General features: G+C 36.3%; 2 protein-coding genes across 3 annotated transcripts; both read right to left on the bottom strand.

The window, feature by feature from the left end:
* Positions 1–417: 417 nt before the first annotated feature.
* Positions 418–4,278, bottom strand: LOC131617229 (phosphoenolpyruvate carboxykinase (ATP) 1-like). Its single transcript, XM_058888568.1, has 13 exons — positions 4,171–4,278; positions 3,864–4,071; positions 3,308–3,486; positions 3,080–3,233; positions 2,901–2,985; positions 2,709–2,809; positions 2,328–2,626; positions 1,952–2,125; positions 1,787–1,852; positions 1,519–1,697; positions 1,153–1,322; positions 893–1,061; positions 418–799 (listed from the first exon to the last, which is right to left on the bottom strand). The coding sequence occupies exons 1-13, from the start codon at positions 4,178–4,180 to the stop codon at positions 656–658; spliced, it is 1,938 nt and encodes a 645-aa protein (XP_058744551.1). The 5' UTR covers positions 4,181–4,278; the 3' UTR covers positions 418–655.
* A 10,951-nt stretch (positions 4,279–15,229) lies between these two features.
* LOC131620584 (uncharacterized) lies at positions 15,230–20,106 on the bottom strand. Of its 2 annotated transcripts, XM_058891711.1 has the most exons (9): positions 19,952–20,106; positions 19,759–19,864; positions 19,183–19,321; positions 18,592–18,700; positions 18,207–18,343; positions 17,371–17,507; positions 16,105–16,211; positions 15,779–15,906; positions 15,230–15,568 (listed from the first exon to the last, which is right to left on the bottom strand). In XM_058891711.1, exons 1-9 carry the CDS (start codon positions 19,994–19,996, stop codon positions 15,502–15,504), a joined length of 975 nt encoding a protein of 324 aa, XP_058747694.1. In that variant the 5' UTR covers positions 19,997–20,106; the 3' UTR covers positions 15,230–15,501. The 2 variants fall into 2 exon arrangements, with proteins under 2 accessions (XP_058747694.1, XP_058747695.1); XM_058891712.1 differs by lacking the exons at positions 15,230–15,568; positions 15,779–15,906 and adding an exon at positions 16,611–16,752.
* Between the last annotated feature and the right edge of the window lie 3,045 nt (positions 20,107–23,151).

Below are 23,151 nucleotides of genomic sequence, written 5' to 3' on the forward strand. Positions count from 1 at the left end.
TAAAAATGATAAAACAAGTAGTGTATGTAGTTTCATCACTTCACTTACTGTAATATATATTATATATTAAAAGTTGTTGATATTGTGAAACTAATAATCATTACTGATGAAGTTGTTTTCTTAAGGGGTGCAGTGGCTCCTTTGGCCCCCACCAAGATCCGCCACTGTTCTTAAACGATGAACTTGTGCATGAAGCTTGGAAATATATTCACTGAATAATCTTTTTTTGTTTTTATTGTACTGAATCTGTTACTTTAAGGCTAGATAAAGTTTTTGCATATTTATTAAGAATTCTATTTAAAGAATGGCTCTAAGAGTTGTCATATTCATTGCATTATGATACTAAATCTAATTGTAATATAATATTTATATTTTCTCTTTCTAATAACAAAGATTGTACAAGTATTTATTTACATAAAAGGTATGATCTTTATATAGTTAGAATCCTCTCAACTCAAATTAATTTGATGAAAATATGTTTCTTTACTGTCTTAGAAATAGTCAAATGAAGATGCAGAAATAAAAAGCATTATGAAGGGGAAAAATTAGTTTGTAGCTAAGTTAATTAAAATCAGTTAAAAATACATATTGTTTACAAGCATATTTTATAGCCAGCCTTAGTCTTCTTCTCTGCGAAACCGAACACAAGATTGCTTCAAAAGATTGGACCAGCTGCAAGAATATCCTCTGTCAATTTGTTGTCTTCACCAATCTTATAGTCAGTGAAGGTTTCAAAATTCTTCTTGAACAATCCAGCCAGCTTCAACAATGTCTCTTTGTATGCTGCTTTGTCTGACCACTGCAAAATAACAAAACATCCAATGCTTAAAAGATTTTGAAAAGTGATAGGCTCGAATAACGTGCAAAAAAGATGAGTTCAATAGAAACTAACCGTGTTCTCAGGTTCGAGAATTTCTGAGGGGACTCCCTCCAATTCAGTAGGGATCTCAAGTCCAAAAATCTCAGTCTTCTTGTACTCAACATTCAAGAGACTTCCAGAGTGAATAGCATCAATAATTTTTCTTGTATAGGATAGTTTAATGCGATTTCCAGAACCATAGCTGCATTTCGACAGAAGCATAAACCAAGTTAACTTCAGATTCTATATAAAGAAAAAAAATCAACAGTTTAATAAAAATCCTGAATGCATACCTTCCACCAGACCAACCGGTATTAACAAGCCATCCAGTAGCACCATGGTTTTGCATTTTTTCAGCAAGCATTGCTGCATATTTTGTAGGATGTAGCATTATAAACGCTGCACCAAAACAAGCCGAGAACGTTGCCTGTGGCTCTTTTATACCCTCTTCTGTGCCAGCCACCTTCATTTATGATCCATATAAGAATTAAAGAATGAGAGATACATAAAAAATAAATTTATCCTATTTAACACTAACACTTCAAGTTGAAGGTGTGTCTGAGTATTCATTACGTGTCAGTATAAGTGTCATGTCTGATGTTTTTGTCAGTGATTCATAGATATTACTAAGATATATCGGAGAGTGAGTTAGACATTACCAAAGCTGTATATCCACTGATGAAATGATACATTGTCTGTGACAGGCTTAGTTTACTAACTGGTGGAAGCACGCCAAATGCATCACAGGCCAATAGTATAACATTCTTCGGGTGAGGACCAACACAGGGTAACTTCACATTTGGAATATACTCAATTGGATAGGCCGCGCGAGTATTTTCTACAAATGCAAAACAACAATATTATCATTTCTCAACCAGGAGAGAACGTTGGAAACTAAAGCAACCAAAAAAGAAAGTTATTAGTTACCTGTAACTGATTTGTCTTCATAATCAACTTCCCGAAAATGATCGTCAAAAACAACATTTTCCACGACTGATAAAGCAAGTGATAAAAAAACATATCAAAACGCATATCTCTCGTATGAGGTAACTAAAGATGAAAATAGATATTAAAGCAGCTTCATATTAATACCTGTACCAAACTTGATAGCATTCCAGATATCAGGTTCTTTTTCCCTAGATAGATCAATGCACTTTGCATAGCAACCACCTTCAATGTTTGAGACACCGTCCTCACTCCAACAATGCTCATCATCTCCAATTAAATACCGATTGTGATCCGTTGAAAGAGTGGTTTTTCCCGTACCTAGTATAGACGATGATAAGAAAAAGAAAAGGTTAAAAATCATTGTAACTCTTTCGTTTAACTACGATAATATTTTTAAGGATTATCGACAATATTAGTGTGACCTGATATGTAATGTGTGTCAGACAAGCGTTATTTAAAATATGGTTTTAAACGGTAGTCTGCAACCGCAATTGCGATTGTAGAAGGTATCTATATATACCTGAGAGTCCGAAGAAGAGAGCAACATCACCATCTTTGCCCATATTGCAACCGGAGTGAAGCGAGAGGATTTTGCGCTTCGGCATGAGATAATGCATGAGACTAAAAAGACCCTTTTTCATTTCACCAGCATACTGTGTTCCAAGAATCACCATTTCTTTCCTTGCAAGATTAATATCAACGCTCGTTGAAGATGTCATGTAATGTGTATAACGATTACACGGAAACTGTCCTGCATTGTAAATAGTGAAATCCGGTGTTCCAAATTCCTCAAGCTCTGTAGGAGTTGGTCGAATGCACCTGCCAGTCCATACATCCGGTTAAATTTCAGTCTGCATTCGCAATTACTGGCGCTCGCGCAAATAACAAAGTTAGAACTTACATGTTGTGCATAAAAAGTGAATGATAAGCTCTAGCAGAAACAATCCTAACTTTGATTCTGTTCTCTTGATCCCAGTTCAAGAATTGATCATTCACGAAAACCTGCAAATTCGATCATATCATTCTCTTAGAATCTTCTCCATTTCATATTCAATCTCAGTTGCATTTTTAGTTTATAAGTGAGAAACGGGACCTTATCCAAAGAGTTCAAGTAATCAACGGCTCTTTCTCGATTCACCATAAAACTGTGCTCGTCCATCTCAATATTCGGAGAACCCCTTCAAAACATAACAGTTTTAGATAAAATTACACTCGCAGTCCTTAACCGAATTTCAAATTCAAACTAGTCCTTAAAATGAAAACGATGCTTACTTTCCCCACCAAAGGTCATTCTCAGTGAGGTCATCCTTCACAACACGCTTATCTTTCGGACACCGTCCAGTTTTGGCCCCTGAAAGCGTGGCCAAGGCTCCGGTTGAAGTTATGAACGAGCCTTTCTCGTACTTTATGGCTTGCTCATAAAGTTCTGCACCATTCTTCCACATTAGCATATAGTTTTGATATATAAAAAATGAGTGAAAAGAGAAAGTAAAAGAGAACCTGCTGGGGAGAGATTGTAGAGAACATGAGTGAACTTGAGGGCACTGTCACTGACAGCAATGGTTGGTGTGATACGTTGGTGAGGCACATGAGCAACTCTTTGTGTTTCTGATCTCAAAGCTGGATCTCCCTTCACTACTTTGGGTCCAGTTTCTCTTGTTAATGAAGCTAGAGATGCACTGTTTCATCAAATTAATTCATTCCATTAATCATTTAATTATTATCAGATATGTTTGCGTACTATATACTTTTTCAGGTATGATCTTGATATGTTAACCATTCATAAATAATATTTTATATATAAAAGCAAATATCTATAAAATTTTAACGGTTATGATTTACTGACGGTATAAATCTTTACTATTTCAATTAAATTCTAAAAATAAATGGCAGAAAACGTTCATCTTCATCAACCTTTGTTTCCATTTTTTGAGGTGATTAATTCAAGAATGAATGTTTCTTATATAATGAAAATGAAATGCTTAAATCATGTAACAATTTATGATCACCTAATCAACATGCAAAAATATGAAAATTTGTTAGACATAACACATACCTTATAGATTCAAGTTGTTGTTTGTGACGCTCTTCTCCGGAATAACTATTTAAATCGACCTGAGATCCGGCCTTGGGAGTAACATTTTTCTTCCTTTGTAGTGAATGAAGCTCATCAATGGTGTTAGCCTTAACCGTTTGAACACTTCCCTCGTCGTCGCTATTTTCCATTGTAGCTTTGTCTTTGGTTGGCGACATCTTGCAATTATCTGCCATTAACAAGACACATCAACACACAAATTTATAACATGAGACTATGTCATGTAAGGTTTATTATGATTCAAAGTTACATAAAATTGTGACAATACATGTATGCATGTGTTACATAACTATAACACAGAGACATGACACGGACACAGACATGTCTATGGACACGGCTTCCATTAGAATTATTTGTGCAATAACAATGAGAGAATTAGAATTTGGAGGTTGTAGCATGAAGAGAGAACGTACCTAGTAATGAGATAGAGAGAAAGAGAGAAATTAGAATGAGTATGAGAGAAAATAGAAGGTTTTGATGATGTGGCTTTTAAACCTATGATCCCTAAGCTTAAGGGCTTAGAATAGAAAATTTCCAGCACATTATCCACCAGAAATGCTGTTTAATTAGTTTCAATGGAAGTATTTATTTTCATCCATAGACCTATTTTTGAAAAATGAATTCACCATTGGTTGTTTGTATACGCGCATTTAGTTAAAGCTAGAATTTAGAATTTCTAGCTTCTAAATTCACGGAAAATGATATTGAATTGAAACTGAAGTTAGTTGTTTATTCTAAACACCAAACCAAGCACTACTTAAACAAAATTGCATTTAAGTTTTATTTATTTAAAATAAAAATGAACCTCACAATTTTGGGTTTTTAAACGATTATGAAACTAATCACTTGTTAAGTTAGGTTATTGGACCTTCACAATTAATTGAACCTAAATTTATATCTTGACTGCCAATCGTGGGATGTAGCTATATATGAAATCGATTAAAATGTAGCACTAATTTTTGACAGTTGGGAATCTAGATTCTATTGTGAACTAGGTTCAAAAATGTAGTATTATTAGGGTTGTTCACGGTAGGTATGTGAGAAAAACGGAATAGAATTAAATTAAATTATAGTAAAAATTCACTCGAACTAAATCGAACGATTTCAATTTTTTAAGAATCGAACTGAACCAAAATTATTGATTTGGTATACCGTTTCGAAATTCTGAAATGTACCGAATCCTTAGAAGACAATTTTTTTCAAACCGAACTGTTAAGCTATTTTTCAATTTATTTTTTTAAAAAAATTAACTTAATTTAAGCATTGTTTATTTTCATTTTTTGTTTGGTTCGATTATAGAACTATTTGTTCATAATGGTTTGATTCACTATCCAAATATAATGGTTCGGTAATTTTAAATTCAGTTCAGTTCGACGGTTCGGCTCAGTTCTTGGATTTTTTTAACCGCCCTAAGCATTATATGTCTCATTATAGGTATTGGTAAGGAGTTGTTATTAGAATCTTATGTAGCTTCGTCGGATCGTCAACAAAGAACGAAAGAGGTCAAATTAATTCATCAAAGATTCAAGCCTTAAAAATTGGCAACATCATCATTCCCTATACGACAATTATATGATGCACCTTCACTGAAGGATCTTTGCCGCCCTACGAAGAAATTATACGCTAGACCTTCACTAAATGATTCTTGTCTCCCTACGAGACAATATACGCTAGACCTTCATTAAATGATCCTTGTTGTTTTACAAGGCAATTATACGTTGAATTTCCATTGAAGGATCTTTGTCGCATTACGAGGCAATTTATATTGGACCTTCATTGAAGGGTCATTGTCGCCCTACAAAAAAATTATATGCTAGACTTTCACCGAAGGATCCTTATCGCCCTTCAAGGCAATTATATGTTGGACCTTCACTAAAGGATCTTTGTCTCTATACGAGACAAATATATGATGGACCTTCATAGTTTATTTAAGGATCCTTGCCGCCCTAAGAGACAATTATACGCTTGACCTTCACAGAATGATTCTTGTTACCCTATAAGGCAATCATATGTTGGACTTTCACTTAAGGATCCTTGTCACTCTACGAGGTAATTATATGTTGGATCTTCGTTGAAGGATCATGGTCGTCTTTTGCGGTTATCGCCGAGGGACTGTCACTAAAGGATCCTTTGAAAGGGAATTCTAATCAACGGTTGAGGAACTCTCCCAAAGGAACACTTAAGGGACTCAACTATTTAAGTTTCATGGAAAGGGCTCCACTATCTAAGTCTTGCCCCAAAATAAATTACTTTATGTCTGGATTAAATCACTTCACCATTTTCAAGGCCTCGTGCTTGAAGGAGTGGACTAGGATTGTTGTGGAAATGATAGAATAACTAAAATCATTTCAAAGGAATTATTTAGAGTTCAATCACTTCAAAACAATAGCAGCGAACATAACTTTCAATGCAATAAGACAATGAATTCACTTGGCAAAAGAAGATAAAATAAGGCAAGAAAAACAAAAGGTTTGTTTATCCATTTCGATCAAATGATCTACGTGTGAAGGAGAGAGCAGTTGTCCAATTCACTATACTTCAAAAAGTTGCTACAAGAGATTACAAATGAGTTACAAGAAAATAATCTTTCTAGTTCCCAAAAATAAACCCTGTTTTCTATCAAAGTGTTTTTCAATCTCTCCAACTATCAATATAGTCATCACACAAAGCCAATGTGTTTAGAAATATTTCTCAATACATATAGATAACTCTAAAGGTTTCCCCAAAACCTTAAATCCTTATTTCTGTCTTGAGGTTTAAAGTTCTAAAGATTGTCTTCCTACAATAACAGAAGAGATACATATTTATAATTGCTAAAACCCAACAAATCTATTACAAATCCCAAAACACAACCCATTAAAAAACGAATCCATGAATCGAACAAAAAAAGCCCTAAACACGCGAAACGAGAAAACTGGCAGGATGACCGAAAAAACTCAGACAACATACAAACTGATCCTAGTGGAAGGGTGCACTTAGTGGAGGAAGGACGGGAAAGCGCATGAATTGGGCTTAGTCACCCAAAGAGGTCTTGGCCACCCGATTGGGGGCATCTCCCCCTTTTTGGGATCTTTGGCCTGTTCCATTTATCACCCATGGCTTATGAGGTGTGTAAGGAATAAGAGAAATTATCTCCCCTATAATTTAAGGGAGAATGGCTCTTTAACTACTCACATATTTATGATCATAGAGTGAGGGAATATGATTCCTTACTTTCTAACAAAGTCCAAAGAATCCTCTATAATGCCTCAACCCCAAAATTGAGGGAGGGACATTCAATATTTCCATAAAGAATCATGTAGAACTCTCTTTTCTATATCACGTAAGAGGGTTGTCGTCTTCATTGTACATTTTGTAAGTACATCGACATTTCATGCATCAATCACGAACACATCATTTGAGTTGGTATATGGTAGGAAGCCTTCATCCTTTACCAAGTTTTTGCAAAGAGAGACTCAAATGGAAGTGGTGCAAAAGGAGGGAGTCTCTTTTTGGAAGACACATTAGCGACAAGCCCAAGATCGTAGGAAACTTTTTGTCTATGGCACAAAGAAGGGAGTCTCTTAAGCCACCCATATACCTTCTTAGGGACCTCTGACGGAAACCCCAAAATACCCCTAGACTTTGCATGTGCATATCCGAACGCACCTTTTTTTTAAAAAAAAAAGGTGACTTCGCATATGCATGTCCGAAGTCACATTTTTTTCAGAAAAAATGTATGTTCAGATATGCACATGTGAAGTCACTTAATTTTTATAAAAAAAATGGTGACTTCGGATATGCATATCCAAAGTTATTTCACTCAATTTGTGCGCGAACAGACTCCCCCCCCCCCCCCCCCCACTCTTTTCATTCTCTCCAAACACACCCAAAACTTTAAAAACTCATGTTTACTCACTTCAACTCATGCTACATTAACATTGAAAAGCTCCATTGATGATTCAAAATCTCCAAAATTTCCATTGAACTATTTCCTATTCTTTCCAACTTATCCTCAAAGCTCCAAAATTATGTAAGTTTTCTCTATTCATTATAACTCATCCTCAAACTTGTTATTAGGTTTGTTAGAATCAAGGATAATGGGTAAGTTGATATTATAGTAGTTAAATGTTAGTGTTTGGATGTTAAAAATTAGATTTTGGATGAGTTAGGGCAAGAAGTATAAGCTCTGTAAAAATGGTTGTTCACATGTGGTTTCGCAAGTGCCTATCTGAAATCCCCTTAAACTAGTTTCGGATATGCACTTGCGAAATCTTTGCTGAGTTGATTTTTTTTCAAAGTTGTTTCCTTCCCTTACCTCTCATTAACTTGTCACATTTTTTTCAGGAAAATGACTGACAACCAAGCCCCGACCGATCAATTAAGACAAGGATGGCCAAGCCAGACAGCCTATGCTTGGCTTGAGAGAGTTGTGCAGCAAGGAATGACTCGGGGATGGGGTCGAGTTCGGCAGGTGGAAGCGCCTGGAGGGTCCACATCCGCATCGAGGATTCGTCTGTCTCATACGTCATCCTCTCATATCCATGAGTAGGTTGAGGTACCACATGAAGAGGAGGTATTAGAGCATGTTCAGGCGCCTCAAGAGGAGGTTCACCTAGATCATGTTGAGGTACCTCAGGATGAGGTTTAAGATACACAGGTTGCCCGGACCGACGCAACAATGGAGGGGTGATCCTCAGCTACCCAAGAGGGCCTTCTGAAACTTCCCTCTTGATATACTATAATGAGCATTTCGTTCAGCATATTTGGGATGGAGAGGTTACTATAAGCCACGGCATGCATGGGGCATTTGTCGAAAGATGGCACAAGGAGACATTGTCTTTCCACTTTCCTGTTGGGGAGTTGATGATAACCTTCATGGTGTGGCTTGTCTGCTCCACATACCTATCAAAGAGAGGTTACTGAACCACTCCCGGATACAACGAGTTGAGGCGGTTGAGTGGATGGTATATTATCTAGGTATGGATCCATTTGCGGTAGCAAAAGAGTGTAGAACAACGAATGGGGCACATGTCAGATTCTCCACCCTGAAAGTGCTTCATGAACACTACTTAGTGGCGGCAGCTGGGGCCGAGGATGAAGGTGATGAGATTTTTTTTGAGTACCAGAGTGGTTGTGCTTTGCGGTGTTGGTTCATATTCTTGGTTGACACGTCCCTCTTTGTGGACAAAAGTGAAAACATGTGAACGTGACATACCTCCAGTATTTTATGGATTTGAGTATAGTTCATGAGTGGAAATAGGGGCCCTACATTTTGGTATACTTATACCATACGCTGAATGAAGCATGCAACTGGAGGACAAGGCAGTTGACTAGCTCTTGCGCACTCCTCACGGTACCTTTCATTTCAATCGTATGACATTTAATCTATCATTTATTAACTTGTACTTACATATTTTGGTATTTATGTTTCAGAGCTGGATCATATCTTACTTCCACCGTATTCATGGCTACAATCCTAATCCGGCATATACTGACGACATGCCTAGGGCTGCAAGATACGTCCACCACGGGGAAAATCATAAAGTGGCGTCATATCGGGTGTACCTCGATCGTACTAATCACGATGACATAAACTAGAAACCGTTCAGGGATTACGGGCATGTTGTCCCCTTTGATCTCATCTCATTATATTCCATATGGTTAGCATGTGGGACAAACACTATGGTCAGGTATCTTCCAGAATGGTGCATGAGACAGTTTAGATGTGTGCAGATGATACCGAGATTTCTATTTGAGGCTGCTCCCGACACCATTCGCCTCCGAGCTCTCACTAACATCTTTCAGGATTGGGATCATCATTTGGTTCCAGAGGAGTATCGGAGGATGTGGGCACCCAGAGTTGGCACTATGTAGAGGGATACGTGGCATAGTTTTTTAAAGTGTCACATTCTATCATGACATCGGATGCTCTTGGGCGTCCACCTAGACCAGATCATGAGGATCTCTTAGAGAATCAACAAGTCGAGGATGACCATACCACTGATTTCTTGCCGATATGTCAGCGGATACACTTGATTAGGCGGGAGGCATTGGACAAATGGATCATTCAGTGGGGCAGTGCAGAGGCGGTTGGTTGCCATAGTTGAGAGGATGGTTAGGGAGGCGTCCAGTGCGGCGGGCTATGGGAGACAGAGGAGGTCGCAGGGAATTAGGATTAGGCATACTCAGTAGCAATAGCCTACGTTTTATGTTTTATATTTCGTGTTGTAATATTTATACATTTCGCACTTTTCAGAATAACCTATGTACTATATTTTGGTATTTCAAAATATTTTATGTAATTGTTATTTTAAATTCATTTTATCGGCTAAATCGTATCAGGTGTGGTTAATGCTTTTCTCCACTTTTATAAATGTAATGATGAAGTTTTTTACAAAAATGACAGACACATAACAAAATTCGCATGTACATATCCGAAATATTTGTTTTAGGTGGTTTCGAATATGCATATGCTAAAAGACCTCTGATAGTTTAATTCCAATGTTTAAATAATAAAACGTTGAAAAAGGAGATTTTGAATGTGCATATCCAAAACATCTTGAAAATGTAAAAAAGATGTGTTTCGATGTGTGCGTGCTTTCAAATTCCTTAATGAATGTTTCTGAAATTATGATCTCACTTGTAGAGTTCAATAGTTTCACACATCAATAAATATTAGAGAATTTCTTCACCCACCTCCTAACCTTCTTAGTCACCTCTGGTGAATTTACCAAAATACCCCTTGTTTCGGAAGTTCATTTCCGAAAACGTACTTTTATTGGAAAAAAAGGTGTTTTCGGAAATGTATCTCCGAAAACGTGTTTTTTTTATGAAAAACATTGATTTCGGAGATACATCTCCGAAATAAAGTTGTTTTCCAAAAAATTGGTGTATTCGGAAGTTCATCTCCGAATTCACCCCCCTTGGAGGAATTCGGAAATGTACTTCCGAAATAAGGTCTAGACAGAAGAAAAATAACAAACAACAACGATTCGCTTTATTTAATCGGATGAAGATTACATCGATAACATTACATAAAATTAAAGTTACATATTGTTGAACACGGGTAGGTGAGGATGAGTCAACATTTTGATAACGTCGTCCCCCAATCTTTGAAGTTTCGCGTCCAACTCGATCGCGCTCTTCGAAGAAAATCGGTCAAAAGTTGTCCACAAAACCGCTAAATCTTCGTCGTTCTTGATCTCAAAAGGTGTGAACTCAATGTCTCTGTCGTCGTTAAGCGATGGCAAGTGGTACTCGAGCTTGACAACCTTTCGATTTTCGGGATATTGCAATAGCGTGTTGAGCGACGTTATCAACTCCACAAACGGCGTGTCGCGTGAGAAGTGAAATTGGAACGGCATCGGGTAGCCGGTGGTGAAGTAGACGAATGCTAGGTGGGGTAGGTTTGTGTCATTTGTGTTTTCTGGTGTGAAGAGGATGAAGAAGAGTGTGTTGTATTTATAGACTTATTGGAGCAATGATGGCCCAACAAACCTTATCCTGCTTAGTGGTCTTTTCGGAAATGAACTTCCGAAAATTGGAGGCAGACAAGTATATTTCGGAAGTTCATTTCCGAATTATGCAGAAACAGAGGTAAATTTTGCATTTTATTGATTGCTTAGTGTTTTGTGTAAAAAGTACAAAAAGAATTCAAAATAGACATAAATTAGACAATGATGACATAAAACATACTTATATTATATATGTATTGAATCGGTCCGATTTTATATGATAAACAACAATACATACAAAAATGGTCATTACAAACAAAAAACGATCCGGAACAAACTAAAATTCACCGAACCAATCGGTGGATCCTAAATCCAAAATAGGTATGTTCTTCGACCGCTCTCTATTTTGCTCGCGCTCTTGGTTCATCATTTCTTCAAACTCCGCCATTCTTGAAACGAAAGGATCCGGCCAAGTCTCCGTCTCATTTGAATGATGTGCCGTCCATTGACAAGAAGTAGCCGGTATAGGACACCCCGGTTTCAAAAACACTTGGACAAAGTGCCGCGATCTTAGATACCCGATGCATATGATGCGGCTCGACGCGTCCAATGGCGGTCGACTATGAAGTGGAAAGAAAGTCTCACTTAGTCCAAACCTCGTCAAATCGACACACACCCGATCATATGCACTTGCTATTAGATGACCCATATCAGGGAATGACATCCACTTCAAAACCGGAGCGATACCAGTAAGTGATGGAACAAGTGAATCATGTAGTTTCGCAAACTTTTCTTGATTTTCATATAGTCGGCCGTAGATGTCCCGATACGAAGTCAACTCCGCAAGAAGTTCTCGTCGAATTAAAGTGTGATTATTTTCCCTTTTACCGAGCAAACCCGCAACGGCCCGATATCCAAAATTGTCGTCGCCTCCAACATCAACTATGTTATCGATATATTTGTGCATAAAAAGTGGCATCTCATCAATGTAGATAATGGGTGATTTTTTGATCGGTGGTGTGCGAGGTAGCTTCGAAATACGGGCTCCTTTGTTACCACTACACTTGGACTTCAGTGTCGGTGAATTCGGGAATGATGCATCAACATGTTCAAAGTAGGAAGGAGATCATTTTGTTGATGTGTCTTCTTGTGTATTTTTGGACTTTTTCGGTGCACCTTTCGTTTTAACCAGTTGAGATGGCGGTTTCAAATCGGTGGTCTCCGAAAATGTAATTTTTCGTAATTGTTCTTTTATGTGCATTTTCATTGTGTCATCCGCATTAGCAAACTTCTCCATTGTCACTTCCAACTCGTCGGAGATGGTGATTTTGGAGTCATTTTCTTTCGGCGGGTCAAAATCATCAAAACGAAGCTTCTTCCAATGGTCGGCTACCTCATCCATGCGTATTGGTGAATTCAACTTCTTTTTTTTTGAAAGTATACAAGCACATGGAAGGCCGTATGTCTTTCTAATGGTGCACCCACATAAAGAACTATCCGGCCCCGTGGTCTCCGACCGTTTCGCTTTATGAAACAAAAAATTCAAATCCGATCGGGATATGTTGTAAATCAATTGGGAGAATAGAATTTGGCCCTTATACCGGTGTTCCATAACCGTCTTGCTCCGACCGAACGATGTTTGAATTTCATTGTGTTGATTTTGGAGCATTTGGTTCACGGTGTCCCATCCCCGACACAAATCTCCCTTGCTATCACCCAACCACCTCTTCAAGACTGCATGTGCAGATTCAACTCGGTTAGTCGTGGTGCAACCAAGATGTCTAACTCGATTTATCCAAGTGCACACGACTTTTTCCTTGACTTTGTCAAGAATGGTGGATTCGACGTAATGACAAAAAGTCTTAATGGAACCACACAAAGACCTAAAGTGTACCAATTTCTCGGTATACACCTCTTTGAAGTATGCATCTAAAATTTCCCTCCATGCCGCCATTATCCTATCAACCACAACACCGGCTTTGATAACTTTACCGTTTTCATCCGGCCTATCTTTTGTCCCAACCGCGGGTTTCAACTTACTTCTCACGTTGCAAGTTATGTGATACCGGCAAAGTAACGCGGTAGATGTCGGGAAGACGGTATCGACCGCATTCATCAAAGCATTGTCCGGTCGGTGACAATGACGTTTGGCATAACCTTTTGATCAACTAACAAAGACTTGCATATTCCCAAAGTCCATGTAAAGTTTTCTTCTTTTTCACACTCCAAAAAACCAAACCCGACCGAATAAGTCTTGTCCGTCGAGCTCACACCGACTATCTCTAGAAGAGGAAGCCTATATTTGTTTGTCTTGTACGTCGAATCCATGACTAGAACGGTTGGAAATATGTTGAATAATTTGATACTTTCGGGATGAGTCCAAAAAATATCACGCACCGTAACTTTGTCCTCGGACGTTCGGAAGCTTGACACATATTTGTTATCGCCTAATAGTTTCAAAAGTTGTTGCATTTCCGACCGAGGGTCCATTCTCAAAACTTTGAGATTGCGTCGTTCATTGTAAACTTGCTTGATATTTGAAACGTTATCCGGTTTTTTCCGTTTCAAATCGGCAAGTATGTTGCGAGGTGGCACTTTAACTATCGATAAATCCGAAATCACAATCTTCTCTTCACGGGACAAACGACACGCCATTGGACGCCCTTGTAACTTGGCATCCAAGGCATGATTATGAACTCCACAAATGACGCTTAAACGCCACAAATCATCAACCCTCCGAGTAGCACGCAACTTAAACGGACACCCGCACTTTTTTGATCCCGTGTCTTCGTATTTTAGCACCCGGTTTGATTGTACATAACTCCCACCCCGTTCGCAATTCAAAACAACGAAAGCTTTCCGCCTACTATTTCCATTGTCGGACCTTAAAATAACAATTCCAAATCCAAGTTTACTAGCTTCGTTACGAACCCAATCAAGCAATTGTTCACGACTACCGAAGCTCCGATCATTTGTAAATTGTTGTCATACATCAACCGCATTGATCATAGATTTAACGTCGATAACCGGAACTACTACGTCATCGTCTTGCACAATATTGTCCGGATGCACCATACCTAACATATGCAAAAATTAGCAAAATTGGCCAAAACTGTTTTTTTTTAACTGCAAGGGCTCATTTCGAAAGTTCATTTCCGAAATTTGTTAGGTAACATATTTCGGAAATGAACTTCCGAACCATCGCAGGTTTCAGCTGAATTTTGTTGAATCAATGTAGTGAAATAGGGGATGAAATGAGAGATGTTTACCTCAAATTGTAGCTTTCTATGCTCCCTTTAACGTAATCAACAGTTTGAAACTTGATTTCAGGACGAAAAATGGATGGAGATTGATTAAGTTTTGGAGAGGGTTTGGAGAAGTTTTGGAGAAAAAATGATGAAATAGTGAAGGAGGGAAAATTGTATATGCAGATATGTTTTCGGAAATGAACTTCCGAAATATTCACGGTTTTGAATTTTTATTACTTTGGATATGCATCTCCGAAAACACCACTTTTTTGATGTTTTCGGAGATGCATTTCCGAAGTCAAAAAAAATCTATAAAAAAAATAACTTCGGAGATGCATCTCCGAAGCAGAGGCAATTGGGAGATTTCGCTGGGGTGACCCCGTAGGGAGGTGGGTAAAGAAAAAACCAAATATTAATTAGTTTCTTATAAATGCATTCATTCAATTGATGGTTTTGTAATATTAATCATTTTGTACTGGCAACCCACAAGTTTTATACCAAATAAAAAGTCTCCACAATTTTAATTCAAATAACACAACTAAGCAAATAATAAGTTGTTCAACATCCACAAAGAATGGAAAACAATAAACGTGAAACAACTTATACCAACTTAAAAAAAAAAATAGTTTTTCACACTAGAAAATGAGGTTGAATGCTGAATCATTCAAACACATTCTTGATCATGTAACAATTTTCTACAAAAGAAATATTGCAATTCTCTAAAATTAAAATAAAATTACAGTTTCATGAACAAATTCTCTATCAGATGTTGGCTGGTCTAGCTAGCTCCCTCCATCATAAATATGTAGGCTGAACTCAAATTCCAGTGTCTTGAAAAATTGGGTAGTGTGTGAGTTTCTTGACTTGAGAAGTGCAAAAACATATCCTCCTCATGAATTCTTATGCTACAAAACATTATCTATACCCTTTGTGGGAATCTGATTTAATTAATTGGTAGTATTCTAGCTCACCATAGAGTTCCCTGAAACATCAACAGGCACATAGTACATGTAACAAAATCTAATGTAATGTGAAAGTGGTTATAAGTTTCATCGACACGACTAAGATAAAGAAAACATATGATACCGTCACTGCATATATTGTATTTTGTTACTATCTAATATGAACATTGTTAGACCCAAATACATTGCTAGCACAAAGGTAGACAATAAATTTAAAGAAATCGACTTACGCTATATCAGCTGTGGACTCGGACTTGATCACAGCCCTCCATTCAGGGACTTCGAGGGAGGTATGATGTGACTTCATATCTCTTAATGTATGTTTGGTGCTTCTAATATCATTATCCCACAAGATGCACTGAAATCCACAACCAGTATGAGACTAAATTCATTCATCTAAATTGGAAATAAAATCACAGAACTCAGAATAACAAGTCGGTCTGTCTGTGTTTAAAAACCGGCTATTCATAAGATTATCATTCATCTCAAGGTACATGATAAAAGATAATGTGTGTGATTTGGTTGTAGTTAATATTGAACAAAGAAAAATTGTTACCTTCCGAATATATTGTTTTTCCGTAACCTCATAAGAAACTTGTCCTTCGGATGAAAATATTGAAGGATTCCAAAGTGCCCCTCTTGCCGCCATCACAGACGAGGCACCTTATGTCAAACCATGTCAATTAAAAATAATTAGGAAAATTGAGTTGCCGGTCTTTTTCGTGATGAAAAATTAGCACATGTATCGCTGTAAATTTGTAAATATCTCTAAAGGGCAGAACTGTATCTTTAATTATTAGGAAAATAATATCTATAGCTATTAGCATATTATTGTATTTCCTTAATTCCTGACTAGCATTTCTTCGGCTTAGCCCATATATCAAGATTGAAGCTTGAACTTTCAGATTATCAAATAATTTTCAGAAGCTCAATTCTCGTACGGTATAAACAGCTCTGGGGTTTGCTTCCCAAGCTGCCTTCATTGCAGTTCTCATCAAATGCAATAAAAACTTATAACTTTCTTCACTTAAGGCTTTATGAGACATTCAAATGTGTACTTGCCTTACATTCCTTTAATCTAATTTGTGAGCCTTGTAAGCTACCTTTGTCGGCCCAAGAGTAACTTGTGGTAAGCAGGCTGATAAGCCTTGGTAAACCATGTGGTAGTACATACATAATGTTGACAACCTTCTCACCACTGCCACTGCAGCCCCCAAAATACACACGCAAAAGATCAGTTTAGTTCGGTTTCTTTACTGTTACTTGTGTAAACTTGGAATTTCTAAATATCCTAATAAGTAATAACTGACTTGAGGCTATTTTGGTGTTTATGTTTCCTACATGCAATAGATATTTTACAAATAGAAGAATGTCTACATCTCCATATTATGGAATCCCTCCTCTACATCTACAATTGAATGCAAGTGTTGTCAGATGGGAATGCAAAGATTACCAATAATACGATCAGGAGGCTTGATCCAAGACATCTGTTGGGAAGGCTAAGTCTATAGGGACGTGTCCAAACATTCCTGCAGAATTGATGGGAATCTATCATGGCCTAAAAGGGCAAAGAATATGCAATACATGGATGTCTTGGAACAAATGAATTTGCTAGCTTTGGTCCATCTCCTCACTTTCAAGGACATAGATATTAGTCACTTCTACTCAGATCTTTTATCGCAACTTGTGAAGAACTTATTAATTAACAAGGAATTTATGATAAAAATAAACTACTCATAAAAGTTTGTTTCACCGAACAGCCTCTACAATTCTAACAAATAATAGAAAATCTGTGAAAACCTTGAAAAGATTTTTCAGATACCTGTAGCAGATTTAATGCGTTGAAAATCGTCATACTCAAAGACATCCCCGTTTGCTATAACTGGAATAGATAATGCTGACACAACATCGGCAATTCCACTCCACTTTGCCGGATCTCTGGGCCTATCTAAGACGTATCTGTAAATAGATTAGAATAAAATGTGAGACATATGTTAAATCTCTAGGTCTTTTTAGTTTTTATACACCATTTACTCTTAAGCAACTTATTTTCATGCGTACAGCTTTAATTTGTATAAATGGAATAGATTTATTTTAACCACTGCACGACTTCTGCTTTCGCCCACAACCCTAACCCCTGTATGACATAGTGGAATTTTTACTTTACGCATTTTCCACAATTTGTTATTGATAACACAAGCCAAGACAATATCCTAAAAAATGAGGTAGCAGAATTATCCCAAAATTAACATAAATCATTAAAAAAAAGTACATATATCCTACTATATTATGCATCGTCTTCTTCCCTAAGATTATACAGATATTCTAACAAAAATTTGCCTATATAGTTTGTTTGGCATATCACAGACGTATGAATTATCTTATCGGCTTGAAACCAGTTCATGTATCCGGAAATGTATTACCCTACTTTAATGGATTTGAGCTCAGTTAACTCGGTTGATGTCATGTTCTGTAAAATTTGCGTGACCTTTTAAAACATTGATTCAGGTAAATCGACTAGCATGATGATGTTTGTCCATTGGTTTGTTAAGTGATTTGAAAATGAGCTCTTACAAAGTTAAAATAACCATATGTTTGCTGGTTGCTCCCCCTAACTTGGAAAGGTACAGGAAAAAAGAAATAGTATTTGGAGATTACCTTCCATGGACTGCAATAGCGTGAACACCGGTTTTCTCAATTCGCCTGGCTAGCTCCACTGTATCATGCGGTGATTTCAGAAGTCGAATCTTACATGTTACTGGTAGGCTCAAATTCCTCCGTAATGTTGTTAAGATCTGGATTTTTAAAGAGGAAGGATTCAAACATGTTGCAAAATTACAATGATAGGAACCCGAGAACAAAATAGTATGAAAATGAAGTTATTACTTCCATCTCTCTCCCCTCTCCTCTCTCAAAATTTCTCTCTTAACAAACTATCCACATCATCATTCCCCACTAACTTCATGCTCGGCCCAGATGCTGGGCTTAAGCCCAAATCCGGTATCCTAACACAATCAAAACAACGATAAATTATTAGACTTACATCACTAATAAGCTCTGGTTTGGACAACAGAGCAGCACCCATCCCACCACTCAAAGAAAACGGCTTGGGGCATCCCATGTTAATATCTATTGCAGCAACATCGTTACATCTGCAATGTCAATAAACATAAATTAACATACAAAAAAATTAACATAAAGAAAACAATTAGCACTTCATTACTAAGGAACTCAGAAAACAGCCAACACATTTGTACTAAATTGCTATTAGCTAGTTTGGTGTTAGAAAAGTCTATTGAATCAACCATGTATAGGATCCTTGGAGCGTGTCTGAAAACATGATAGGAACGGGGCATCTTGTTGCAAAGAGTATAGAGAACCCCCTTAATGTAAGGTGTGAACGGTCTTACATTCCTAATACGGTAAGATCAATAAACAACTATGACGAGCCAACAGCAACAATAACAACCAACCTTTATCACAGGTCGGTCCGCTTCTATAGGGCATGATTAATGCCACAAGGCAACTAAACATGTAAAAAGTTGCACTCTACCAATAGTAAGTCATTATTCCAGTTAAAGTATAAATGCAAAAACAATATCAAAGAAAAAAACTAAATATACAATTAACTTACACCAACTGAGCAGCAGTTAGGGCCCTTACAGCATCAGATGTGCCTATTTGAAACACAACTTTATCTTTTTCTTGATCACAGGTTCTAAACACAACACTTTCCGTCCCTTTCTCCACAAAATCAATGGATCCAATGAGTTCTGACCAGTAAGATAATGTGGTGTTAAAAAGTTGTTCCCAATGTTTTGTGCAAGAAATAATAAAAAGTTGTTCCCAATGTTTCTTGTTCAAAACTTTGAAAACATAAAACAATGTGACATTTAAAACTACAACAACAACAACCAAGCCTTATCCCACTAAGTAGGGTCAGCTACATGGATCTACTTCCGCCGTAATGTTGTATCCAAATTGTTAATCTCCACATCTTTCTCAATAACTTTTCTTTACCTCTACTTGTCTGACTCCTCTCCATCTGATCGACTCTCCTTACCACATAATCTATGTAGTTAAAACTAAAAACAGAACATGCTTTCAAAACCAAAAGCCCGGAATTATTCCCTCTTAATAACTCTATAACTAGAACAATCCTAGCTGAAACAAACAAGAATTGATGAAAGGAAAAAAAGTGATTTTGTACCATTGATTCTGCGGTCGCATTTGACGATTTTATGGTCGATGATTTCCTCACCATAAGTGATATCTGCACCATACTCAGCGGCTAGTAATCTAAGTGGGAGAGTGCCCTAGCAACAACAAAAAAGCTTAAAATATTAGTGGGTTATTTGAATAGTGTGGTTGAAGAGATGAGAGAAGGGAAATAGAGAACTCACCACGCGAACCATGGGAGCGAGAATGAGCTTGTTGTGGTAATCCATGTTTGACGGATGGAGGGTTTGACGAATCCTGACTGTGGAGACGAAGAAGAGAGAGTTTTGAGCTGGTTTTTGTTTCGGGGCATAATAGCGTGTTCAAAAGTTCTCACGATCCCAACCACAAAAAAAAAAAAAAAACTTCATTTTTTATTTTTAATTGAAACATATTTTTATCTTTCAAGATTTTTTTATTTTCTTTTTTAAAGTTGAGTTTTTGCCACATTTTTATTCGGCTAAATTACCGTTTTCGTCCTTTATTTTGTCTAATTCACAAAATTAGCCTCCTATTTTAAATTCAAGCAGTTTTTATCCCTTTATTTTAGATTCAAACAGTGTTAGTCCACCTCTCAGGTTTTTCAAAAAAAATCGATGAGATTTTTTGTGTTTTACTCATATTTTTATCTACAAAGTTTAATATTAGGTTTCTATACGATGATTTGTCATATTTTGCAGGTAATTTATCATTTAAGAAGTGAAAATATCGTTAATTTTAAGTGTAAAAGTTTGAAAGGGGACCAAAACTGTTTAAATCTAAAATTAGGGGACCAAAACTGTTTAAATTTAAAATAGGGGGACCAATTTTGTGAATCAGAGAAAATAGGGGAATAAAATATGTATTAAGTCTTTTTATTTTGAAAACTTTAGGATTTTTTTTAGACAATCTCTCATCCCACTTCTTGGGGGTTTTCACGCACCAGCACCATGTGCGTTTCTAAACATACCTCCTGCTTCCGGAGATGTATCTCCAGAAGCACCTTTTTTTATTTAACGTTGATTTGTTTCGTAGGGGCATCTACGGAACTTTCCTTTAACTGAATTATTTTGAAGTTTTTCCCAAGGTTTAATAGTTTAAACTACTTTCGTAGATGTAGCTCCGAAAAAATTCAAATTTGGGCAAAAAAAGAGTGTTTCCTGATAGGTATCTCCGGAAACAACATAAATGGAATTGCGCCATGTGCCAAAGAGTATTATGGGGTAGAATGAGATATTGTCTTTTTTTAGAGAATTTCTCAATTCACCCCATGATTCTCTCAGCCACCTAGCGAATTTCCATTTATGCTCCCCGTGTCCGTAGATGTACATCCGGAAGCACCTTTTTTTTTTGAAAAAAATTGGTTTTTTCCGTAGATACATCTACGGAAGTGTAAAAAACCATAGTAAACGGTGGGAAAATACAATGAATTGCAGTTCAGCAATTCTTCCGTAGGTACATCTACAGAACGTGTTCAAAAATAGTAATGTGTAGTTGTACCTACGAAAGAATTGCTGATATATTTTAAAAACTTTTAATAGAATTGAGTTCGTGGTTTCCGCTTCTAATGGTGTATTCATTTGCTTGAAACATTTAAGAATCGTGATTTTTCACAGTATATCATAGTAGTGTAATGTATACAGTACACGAAAAGAAAACATCTTATAAATCTTACAAATAGTGTCAAACATAATAAAAATAATATTACATCAGCCTAATAAAAGTACAGACATTAAAAGTGTCTTAAACTGAGACAGATGAGACTAGTAGTTCTAATCCATATTCAAACAAAATAAGGCCCCCAAAAAAGCCTAGCCAACATCAACAGTAAAACATAACTTCGTTGACGTTATCCAAGATAATTGAACTCTCCCAGAGCATAGTCGACCAACAAATTACCATGTGTTGTATGATGAAAATAGATTAAATGCAGAACAACTCCAAAGTTTTAATTGTTTTAGTAAAACTTTGTAGCTGATCTGCACTGGATTTAATTTCATCGTACAACACATGGTAATGTTGGCCGAGTCACTGTTGTAATCTTCAATGTAATATATCTCACATAATGGTGTTGATGTTTTTGTTGATGTTAATCTATCTCAACACCATTACAATCTATCTCACATAATGATATTGATGTTGTTGTTATATTTTTGGAATAACCTTGCTATGTTGTCAATCAAAGAAAACAACATTACTTTTCTCGGTTGACAATATTGAAAAATTTGTTTCTAAACATACTTTAAATTGCACACAAAAATGATGATTGATAAAAAATTAAAATGAAAACATGACATATTACTTTCAATTCTTTATCATTTACCATTTTTTGCCTGAAACTTATTACCTCAGTTTTTTCTAAAACCGAGGGGTTTACTTATTTTATTTTACTTTCAATTCCTTATTTTAACAAAACCGAGGGGTTATGTAACACAACTACAACAACAAATCTATACCCTAGATTCATAAAAGGACAACGCTCAAGATATTGTCAAGACATCACTCCACAACAAACTATCTACATCCACTACTATATATCTTGTTTTCTTTTTTGTGAGCATTTGCCATGGAAATATTTGCTCAAGATAATAAAATCTTGGTACTTAAAGAAGGTTGTAAAAATTCTCTTTGATGGATTGCAAGTGTAGAAAATCATTATTGCTTCAAGTCAAACAAAGAAGGAATATCAACCTTTGAATAACTTATTAGAAGTTAGATGCATACAAGGTATGCAACAAAATCTAGATTACAACAAAGATTTGTTGTTCTCCAAGAATAACATGACATGTTGTATTTTAATATTCTGTGTAAACAATGTAATATTTTTTTTTAAAAAAGAAAAAACGTATTCACCTCGATTATCAACTTAAACCGAAAGGTAAATTCTTTTTACATCGATTTTTTCCATAACTGAGGGAATAGTTAAGCGTGTTTATTGAGGATATTCAATGTCCTTAAACAAATATATTTATTTGAGCAGAAAATCATTTATATACTTAACTTTTTTTTTTGGTTTATATCAGAAATAAATGCAAACAAAAGCAATTTAAAATATTTTGGCACCCAACATTTGATCTTTCCCAAAATTCAATGATTCAAAGATTCAACATTTTATCTTCACTGGAAAATTAATTTTTACTTTAATATTATATGTAAACAATGTAATGTTCTAAGTAAACAATGTAGTTTGTAAACAAATTAATTTATTAATATTTTGTATAAACAATGTAAAGGTTTTTTTTTTATAAAAAAAAATCTATATTACCCCTCAATTTTTTTGATAAACCGAGAGGTATGATGCACTAGTTTTGAAAATAATAAAAGTCCAGAAGCTGAAGTTCAAACTCATGTGCAAATAACTTTATCCATCGATTTTTAAAACACCGAGGGATAAAGTGACAACTTT

The sequence above is a fragment of the Vicia villosa genome, linkage group LG7, assembly GCF_029867415.1.
Source record: "Vicia villosa cultivar HV-30 ecotype Madison, WI linkage group LG7, Vvil1.0, whole genome shotgun sequence".
NCBI classification, from domain to species: domain Eukaryota; kingdom Viridiplantae; phylum Streptophyta; class Magnoliopsida; order Fabales; family Fabaceae; genus Vicia; species Vicia villosa.